This window comes from Chiloscyllium plagiosum, chromosome 40 (assembly GCF_004010195.1).
Source record: "Chiloscyllium plagiosum isolate BGI_BamShark_2017 chromosome 40, ASM401019v2, whole genome shotgun sequence".
NCBI lineage: Eukaryota > Metazoa > Chordata > Chondrichthyes > Orectolobiformes > Hemiscylliidae > Chiloscyllium > Chiloscyllium plagiosum.
In genome coordinates this window covers 21,201,127-21,211,242 of record NC_057749.1, presented here as the reverse complement: position 1 = coordinate 21,211,242, position 10,116 = coordinate 21,201,127, and the positions used below count along the sequence as shown (strand labels likewise).

At 49.0% G+C, this 10,116-nt stretch overlaps 1 protein-coding gene across 1 annotated transcript in view; it reads right to left on the bottom strand.

Moving 5' to 3' along the window:
* alpk3a (alpha-kinase 3a) overlaps positions 1-7,616 on the bottom strand; it is a 48,956-nt gene extending 41,340 nt beyond the window's left edge. The window contains exons 1-2 of the mRNA XM_043680124.1: positions 7,589-7,616; positions 3,952-5,510 (exon numbers count right to left, since the gene is read on the bottom strand). Coding sequence (XP_043536059.1) covers positions 3,952-5,510; positions 7,589-7,616 — 1,587 coding nt within the window. The remainder of the gene's footprint in view (positions 1-3,951; positions 5,511-7,588) is intronic.
* Positions 7,617-10,116: the final 2,500 nt, after the last annotated feature.

The following is a 10,116-nucleotide window of genomic DNA, read 5'->3' as shown; positions in this document are numbered from 1 at the left end:
TGGCTCTTCACCTTCATCCTTGAGGATTTCCTGCACTCTGTCTGTGATGTCTTTAACTCTGGCACCAGGAAGGCAACACACCATCCTTAAGTCCGTCTGCTGCCACAAAAACCCCGGTCAGTTCCTCTCACTATGGAGTCCCCTATTACTACGGCTCTGTGTGATGTCCGACTCTTCCGCTCTGTCTCCACACCAACTTTCGATTGACACACCTGGCCGCCTCGCAAACTGGCAGTGTCATCTGTCTCTACTGTTTCCAAAAGATTCAACTTGTTCCTGACAGGTACTTCCCCCGGGGTCTCTTGCACCTGTCTCCTCTCTGCCTTCCTCATCGTCTGCTCTCTTCTGGCATGATTGGTGTAATAACCTCGCTGAAGGTCTTGTCCAGAAAGATCTCATTCTCTCGGATGAGCCTAAGGTCCTCGAGTTCTTTCATCAGTGCTGCAATATGCTCGGTCAGGAGCTGAACGTGCACACACTTTCCACACTTATACGAGCCAGACATACCAGAGTCGTTGACCTCCCACATCAAGCACGTAGCGCACTGAAGCAGCTGGGCAGTCATGTCTTCACCCTCTTCAACTGTGGCGTAACCACTTCACTCAACACACCCACTCAAATAACAATCACTTACCTTCCCCAGCGGCTTTGCGCTCTGCCTTCACTTCCGCCCAGCTTCCGCTGCTCTCTGATGCAGTGGAAGCATTTTAATTGAGGAGTGGACTTGTCTGATATTCTGAGGGGAATCCTATACAAGGAGGAATCTGAGAAAACCTGCCCAGAGAACGTTGTGTGGATATTCCTCACCTTTGGAAGAATGTTCCTTCGACAAGAGGCAAAAAAACCCAGCAAGAATTGGCCTTGCTATTGCTATTGGCTTGTTTGACGACATGGTGCATTTAACTGGAGGGTGCGCAGGGGGTGAGATTGATGGCCTTCCCATTCAGACAGTGAAGTAAGAAATTAATGTCCATTTCAGGAGTCCATCTCACTTCCAGGGCGATCCCTCACTGAAAGGTACTCAGTGCCTGACTGAAGGGCCCAATATTGGAAAGCTACCCTCTTGCCAAAGTACTCCTCCCTGACCCCCTCCTCTGCGACCCCACTCTGTGACCCTCACTCCATGACCCGACTGTGTGACCCTACTCTGTGACCCCTAATCCATGACCCTCACTCTGTGACCCCTAAACCATGGCCCCTACCTCTGTGAGCCCCACTCTGTGACCCCTACTGTGACCCTCACTCCCTGACCCTCACTCCATGAACTCTAATCCGTGACCCCCACCTCCATGGCCTCTAATCCTTGACTGCTACTCTGTGACCCCTACTCCGTGACCCCTAATCTGTGAACCCCATTGTGACCCCCGCACTGTGACCCCTAATCCGTGACCCCACCATCACCCACAGAGATCCAGTGGCAATCCGAGTGAAGGGACTGAGCAAACTCACTGTGCTGAAGAGCTGCTGGTCTCTGATTGGTTGGCAGGTGTCAATGGGACAGGGCGTCTCTTGGGGGCAAGGCCCAGGATTGGCCTGTCAAGTGCCTGAGTGGCACATGATTGGCTCTCACTGCGTTTCTCCCCAACGACAGCAGAATGTGAGGGGGAGACTAAACTGGAGAAGAAAATAAGCTAAACTGCTCCAGGTCTTTATGTCTGAAATGGAAGCAATCCTCTGTTTTCTGTGTCTTCGTAAGAACTCAATAAATCTTTTAAATGGATGAGTGAAAAAGGAACAATCACATACACTGACATCTAAAGACAGCATTAGCCCATAAGACCACAAAGTGAAGGAACAACCGTTCAGCCCATCGAGTCTGCTTCACCATTCAATGAGATCACAGCTGATCTGATAATCCTCAACTCCATTTTGTTGCCCTGTCTCCATAAACCTTGATCCTTTTACTGATGAAGCAATTACCTCAGCCTTGACTAAACTTAACGACCCAGCCTCGACAGCCCTCTGAGGTAAAGAATTCCATAGCTTCATTCCCCTCTGAAAGAAGCAATTCTTCTCATCTGTGTGGCCCTTATTCTGAGATGCTGCCCCCCTGGCCCTAGACTCTCCAGTGAGGGGAGACAACCTCTCCACACTAACCCTGTCAAGTCCCCGAAGAACCTTATATGTTTCAATACAGTCACCTTTTATTCTTCTAAACTCCAAGAGAATGGGCCTAACCTACTCAACCTCACCTCATAAGCCAGTCCCTCCATATCTGGTCCCAGCCTCGAATGCCAGTCTACCTCTCCTTAGATAAGGGGATTAAACGGTATTCCAGCTGTAGACTGACTCGTGCCTTGTATAATTTTAGTAAAACCTTTGATACTCCGTTCTAATTGAGAAGAGGGCCAACATTCATTTGCTTTCACACATCCTTTGCATCTGTCTTCATCACCTTTGTAGGTGACACTAAGGTGAATGGAAGAGCAAACTGTGCAGAGGAGGCTGGAGGTCTGCAGAGGTATATGGGCAGGTTTAGTGAGTGGGCAAGGGTCCGGCGGACGTTGGGAAATGTGAGGTTATCCATTTCGGTTGGAATAACAGCAAACTGGGCTATTATTAAACAGTGAAACACTGCAGCATCCGCTGTGCAGAGGGACCTGTCTTTGCGCATGAATCACAAAAAGTTGGTTTGCAGGTGCAGTAGGTAATTGGAAGCTAATGAAATATTGTCCTTCATTGTTAGAGGGATGGGGTTTAAAAACAGGGATTAGGTCAGAGTGGTGCTGGAAAAGCACAGCTGGTCAGGCAGCATCCGAGGAGCAGGAAAATCGACGATTCGGGCAAAAGCCCTTCGTCAGGAATAGAGCTGTGCTTTTCCAGCACCACTCTGATCTAAACTCTGGTTTCCAGCATCTGCAGTCCTCACTTTTTCCCAGTTTAAAACAGTGAGATAATGCTACAGCTGCTTCGGATGCTGGTGAGGCCATACCTGGAATACTGTGTATAGTTTTGGTCTCCTTACTTGAGAAAGGATGTACTGACACTGGAGGGGGTGCACAGGAAGTACTAGGTTGAATCCAGAATTCAGAGGGTTGGCTTATGAGGAGAGATTGGGATTATATTCATTGGAATTTAGAAAATTGAGGGTGGGTGGATCTTGTAGAAACATATAAAACTATGACGGGAATAGACAAGACAGAAACCGGGAGGTTGTTTCCACCTGTGGGTGAAACGAGAACGAGGGGGCAAGGTCTCAAAATAAAGGGGAGGGGATTTAGGACTGAGTTGAGGAGGAACTTTTTCACCCAATGGGTTATAAATCCGTGGAACTCCCCGCCCAGTGAAGCAGACAAAGCTAACTCGTTAAATGTCTTTAAGGCAAAGATTGATCAATTTTTGAGCGGTAAAGGAATTAAGGGTAATGGTGAGCGGGCAGGTAAGTGGAGCTGAGTCCATGAAAAGATCAACCATGACCTTATTGAGTGGGGGAGCAGGCTCCAGGGGCCAGACGGCCTACTCCTGCTCCTAGTTCTTATGTTCATTGTGCTTTGTCCCTGCAGGTACGGGAGACAATGACTTTTTTGGCGAAACAGAAAGAGTACAGCCCAGCTCGTTTATTTACAACCCCTCTCAGTAAGTGAGGAGCCATTACAAACTCCTTCGCTGCACCATGTCTTCTTGCACAATTCCACCGTTGCAAAAGACAGTGTTGAGGAGAGTGTCTATTTTATCTCTAACTAGCTGATATTTTCCTGGCAGTTGTGTTCCCTTCCATATGTTTATGTTATCATGTTGTACCCTCCATGTGCTGTGGTCTCTCGTTCTGGAGGTGACCCATCACGGCTATCAAAAGCACCGACCAGAACAGATGTCATCATATTCCACTCCTGTCAAACAGTACATACTTCACGTTACCATAAATAGCCCTGAAGTGCCTCTTGCATTACCCTCCTGCCCGACTGGGACACTATCTTACATGAGGTCATCCTGGACGCAGTTGGTGCTTACCTCAGCCAGCGTGCCAGTTGCCAGCTGTTGCCGTGGCGATGCAGGTCTCAGGCCTTCGGCTACGGGTTCGGCCTGCACCGGTGGAGGTGCAAGTGAAGCCTTCACCTCAGGGTGAACAACGTCCACCAACGGACATGGGGTCTGGACAGCAGGTGGCAGCCTTGCTTCCCAAATGCAGGGGGGAGAAGGGGAGCCATCTTGAGCCTTGGGCATGTCCGTGTGAGGTGGACCACCCTCTAGGGAGTCCCCATTGTTGCCGAGTCCTATATCTTCGGAGAACTGCTGTACGGTGCTGGATATGTCATTGTCAGGTGTGCCTTTATTTTGGATTTCAGAAAGGACAGAGGGTATCGCAATATCCATCTCAAACCTCGATGTTCCCATTTCCTCAGATTCCTGGGTTTGATTGGGGTCACCTCTCAGTGTCACATCAATTAAGGGCAAAGGGTCAACACTCTGAGCTGGACATACTTCCAGAGGGTTAATGTGCTCCTGGGCACTAGTTTGGGCCACAATCTCCATGGGCTGAGGTAATTGTGACTGCCTCTCAGGTTCCTGAGCAGTTTCAAAGAACATATCTTTCACGGAGAAATACATATCTCTGACAGCCGTCTGGAGACTGGGATACACTGGCTCTTGGTCAATGGAGAATGTTGTGTCATTGGTGGAATGAGTTGCCTCAGTGTCCTCAGCAGTTGGACCTGAAGTCCCGGTTGAGGGTTGCCAATGGCCTAGAGTCACCGATGAAGCCTGCTCATCGATCTCCATGCGATCCCTCGATTTAATGGGTTTTTCGTCACCACAAAACTCATTCCCTCCCAAAGTTCCCAGGAGGCCCTCATTCCCATCAACACCATTCCAGTCATTTTCATCTCTCCATTGGCCTTCCTCAGTTTTTCCAACTGACAACACTTCGCCCTCTTCCCTGGAGAGCCTCCTTTTCTTCTTGCTCGCTGCAAACTCCTTCCCTCTAGGTTGTGGGACAACATGCTCGCTGGCTTGATAGGGATAATTGAGGGAGGAGATGCCGTTTCCTACCGGCTCTTCTGCTGAATTCATCTCTGGCGGTTTCCCTTGGGGACCCACCAAGTAGCCGTTCTGAATCTCAGGCGCCAAGGGCGGTGGGGGTTTGCTCACTGCACCCCCCCTCGCCATGTCCGCCATCTTGGCTTGCGGAGCCCCTTCGCTGTCGGGGATGCGGACTTTGACCACATCTTCGCCGTTCCTCAGAGAGTCGGGGGAGTCGGCGCCGCCCGGCCCCTGTGATTTCCGCTTCCGCTGCGCCCTCTCTGGACTCACCATCCTCAGGAGGTCGTGGCGTGGAGCGTTGGCCGCCAACGCCACATTCTCCTTGCCCCTGGTCCGTGTCTCCTCTAGCTCACGCTTCTTGCTGTCCGCTTTCTGCTTCAGTCGGGCAAACCATCGCTGGTGGATCTTGTATTCGTTCATTTGGCCGACCTCCAGGATGCCAGAGCACGAGACGATGCCCTTGCTGTTGCGGGCTGAAGCTTGGTAAATGGCTGCGTCGTCTTCTGTACACCTGTCGGCACAAACATTGCCTGGTTACACCTGGCTCCTCTCACCATAAACCTGCTCAGCTCACTGAGACAGCCCGCACTGTCATGGGAAATACAGCACAAAGTGTGGACTGATTACTCTGAGAGACACGTCCAGGCCATTCAGCCCCTCAAGCCTATTCTGCCAATCCGTGAGATGGTGTTCTCTGTCTTCTCCCACCCTTGCTTCCTTGATACGTCAAAACATCAACTGGCCACAGCCTCAATGGCTCCTTTCACAGAATCCCTACAGTGTGGAAGCAGGCCATTCAGCCCACTGAGTCCACAACAGCCCTGTAAAGAGCAACCCATCCAAACCCAACCACTCCACCCCCCCCCCCACCCTATCCCTGCATTTCCCACTTTTGGGACACACTGTTCCAGATTTTCACGATCTGTCCTGTTTTCCCCTGTAATTTAGCTCTAGAATGAAGGTTCATAGAACCTCTACAATGTGGAAAGAGGCCATTCGGCCCACAGAGTCTGCCCCAAACCTCTGAATAGCTTCTGGCCCAGACCACACCCCCCAGCCTATCCCTGTAGCCGTACATTTCCCATGGCTAATCCAACTGGCCTGCACATCCCTGCACACTGCAGCCCATGTACCATAACCAATCTACCTATCTGGCACATCTTTGGACTGTGGGAGGAAACCAGAGCTCCCAGAGGAATCCCACCCAGATACAGGGAGAATGTGCAAACTCCACACAGCCAGTCACCTGAGGCTGGAATCGAACCCGGGTCCCTGGCGCTGTCAGGCAGCAGTGCTAACCATTGAGCCACCGTGGAGCAGGAAGAGGATGCTCAGCCCCTTAAGCCTTCACATATATCCCTGATAACCCTCAATTCTCCTGCTGTACAGGAACCTTTCCACCTCTACCTTAAACTTATTCAGTGACCCTTCTCCACTGTCTTCGAAGGCAGAGAATCCCAAACTCCCATCGGACTCAAAGACAACTGACTCCCCCTCATCTTTCTCCTGAAAGGGTGACCCCGAATCTAAAAGAATGCCCCATTGGCTCTAGATTGACCCACAGGAGGAAACATCATTTCCACATCCCCTCGTCAAGACCATTTAGGTCCTTATACATCTCGATCGAATCAGCCTTCAGTCTTCCAATCTCCAGTGGGAACAAGCACCAGTCTGTTCCTCATCAGACAACCCACTCATTCCATGGATCAATCTGGTCAACTTCCTCTGAACCACCTCCATTGTATTTGCATCCTTCCGTAGATAAGGATACCAAAATGGCGGCACAGTGGTTAGCACTGCTGCCTCGCAGCACCAGGGAACTGGATTCGATTCCAGCCCCGGGCGACTGTCTGTGTAGAGTTTGCAAGTTCTCCCCCTGTCTGCGTGGGTTTCCTCTGGGTGCTCTGGCTTCCTCCCACAGTCCAAAGATGTGCAGGTCAGGTGAATTGGCTGTGCTCAATTGCCCATAGTGTTCAGGGATGTGTAGGTTAGGTGCATTAGTCAGGGGAAATGTAGAATAATAGGGTAGGGGAGTGGGTTGGTGTGGACTTGTTGGGCCAAATGACCTGTTTCCACACTGTAGGGATTTTATGATTCCTATGAAAACTGCACACAGTATTCGAGATGTAGTCTCACCGAATGCTGTGTCTAACTGAAGCATGAGATCTGAACCATCAGGTTTAATTCCCCTTGTGCCAAAGGACAGGATCCCATTCACCTCCTTTTTTAAGAGTCTATTATCTAAGGGGGCATAGTTTTAAGGTGAAACACTGGGGGCTCAGAGGGGATTTGAGGAAACCATTCCCCCACCACAGAGGGTTGGGGTGGTGGTCTGGAATGTACTTCCTAGGAGAGCCTTTGAGCCGGGAAACCTCAAAGTCTTAAAAAGTACTTGGATGAGCAGTTGTAACATCGAGGCGATGGATAAAGCTGGAACCGGGACGACTGTAGATTTGGAGCGAAGTCGAGAGTGTGTTGCTGGAAAAGCACAGCCGGTCAGGCAGCTTCCAAGAACCAGGAGAATCAACATTTCAGATTTAGAGCAGTTTTTGTCACTACAGCCTCAATGGGCCAAAGGGCCTATTGTGTACTCCAGAATGTGCTCTACCTTCAAACCAATACCGTGAGTCACACATGGCTGCCAGAGGTAGTGGAAGAGGCTGGTACAGTTACAGCATTTCAAAGGCATCTGGATGGATACATGAATAGAAAGGGTTTAGTGAGATATGGGCCAAGTGCTGGCAAATGGGACTGGATTAGTTTACGATATCTGGTCAGCATGGACAAGTTGGACCGAAGGGTCTGTTTCCATGCTGTACGTCTCTCTGACCTGGATCACCTTGGAACTGTGCAATCAATCTCCAGGTAAGTAATCCACTGCTCTCTTAATCTTCCTAGCAACAAGAACTTCACATTTTCCCACATAATATTCCAGCTGTCGGATTTTATTCCCACTCAGCACTATCTGTCTCCGTCTGAGAGCTCCTCACACTTGCTGCGGGAAAAGACAGTTGCTGTCTTCATCAGGAATGTCATGTGGAGTGGGTGACCCTATGGAGGCTATGGAGACAGTGAAGTGAACTCCCTTCATGTGTACGCTACCAAACCCAGAGCACTAAAGGCTGCTCTGAGTGCCATCTCTCAGAGAGAGAGAGAGAGAGAGAGAGAGAGAGAGAGGTTTGCAGAGGCAACAGCAGAATGGAGAGGGTTAAACTGTCAGGAAAGACTGAACAGGATGTGGGTCTGCTCTCCAGAAAGGTCATCATTATAAGACAGTCCTCAGTTGGGCCAAAGGGCTGAGGAGTGGCAGGTGGAGCTTAATTTGATTTGATATATTGTTGTCACATGTACCCAAGTACAGTGAAGAGTTTTGTTTTACGTGCAGTACAGGTGGATCATAGCAAACAAGGACGTACAGGTCAAGAGGTGAACAGAACAAGGTAAACAAACAAGGGTGCGACTTATATAATCAAACGTAGGGCCTTGGGTAGTGTTGTACAACAGGGAGACCTAGGGGTTCAGGTACATAGTTCTTTGAAGTTTGCATCCCATGTAGGCAGGGTTGTTAGGAAGGTGTTCAGCACGATGTTTGGACGTCATGTTGAGGCCTCTTCTGGAGTATTGTCTCCAGTTCTGGTCACTCTGCTATAGGAAGGATATTATTAAACTGGAGAGGGTTCGGAAAAGAGTTACCAGGATGTTGCCCAGAAGGCCTGAGTTCTAAGGAGAGGCTGGATATGCGGGGACCTTTTTTCAATGGCGCGTAGGAGGTTGTGGGGTGACCTTATACAGGTTTATATAATCTTGAGGGGTATAGATAAGGTGAATAGCAGGTGTCTTTTCCCTGGGGTGGGAATTTTCAAGACTACGGGGCATTTTGTTTTACACAGGGTGTGGCTCACGTGTGGAATGAACTTAACAGAGGAAGTGGTGGGTGCAGTTACAACATGTATAGGCCTTTGGATAAGCACATGAATTGGAAAGATTTGGACGGATATAAGTCAAACACAGTGGGATTAGTTTATTTTGGGAACATTGTCAGCATGGACTGGTTGGACCGACGGATCTGTTTCCATGCTGTATGACGCTGTAATAAATTGGACAGGGCAGTCAGGAGGAATTTCTCAACCCTGGGAGTGGTGAGAATGTGAGTCCTCATTGTTGAAGGGATTGGGTTGAGTACTTAAGAGAAGCGAGATGGGTAAGTGAGCAGTGCTGGGGTTAGATAAGAAGGACAAAAAGAGCTTCATAAGGAACATCAAAACCAGAACATAGCCAATGGGCCGAATGGTCCACCATTGTGCTAACAAATCCTGTATCCGTGAATATGCAGCAAGAGTAAATTAAGGATGGGCTTGATTACAAATTGATTAAACAAGGAGCCTAAAAATGAAACAGGCTCCTGCCAAATCAATCTTTCTGGTTTCACCATCATTGACACATTAAACTGTTTCTCAAAATGATCACACGGTTATAAATGGAATCCTGAGCTTATTTAGATCAAGGTGAGAAGATCAAGGTGATCAAGGTGAGAAGATGGTTAAATATGAAGTATGCAATGGATACTTGAATGAATTGAAGAATCTGGATGGTCATTTTATACCGAGTACAACAGTACGGCACGGAAAACAGGCCGTTCGGCCCACCAAGCCTGTGCTGACACAACGCCTTTCTAAACTAAAATCTTCATGCCTCTGTGTGGTCCATAGCCCTCTATTCCCTGTCTATATTTATCTGTCTCAATGCCTCCTTAACATTGCTATTGTACCCGGCTCCACCACCTCCCCTGGCAGCACCTTCCAGACACTTAACCACCCTCGGTGTGAAAAAACCTGCCTCTCACATCTCCTTTAAACTTTACCCCTTTTACCCTAAACCTACGTCCCCTAGTAACTGACGTTTATACTCTCTGGAAAAGACTCCCAACTATCCATTCCATCCATGCCTCCTGTAATTTTGGAAACTTCTATCAGGTCACCCCTGATCCTTCAACGTTCAAGTGAAAACAAACTAAGTTTGTCCAATCTCTCCTCATAGCTAATTTCTGTACCCTCTCCAAAGCCTCCCCACCTTTATGGTAGTGTGGTGACCAGAACTGTACACAATATTTGAAATGTGGCAGAACTTAAGTTCTTT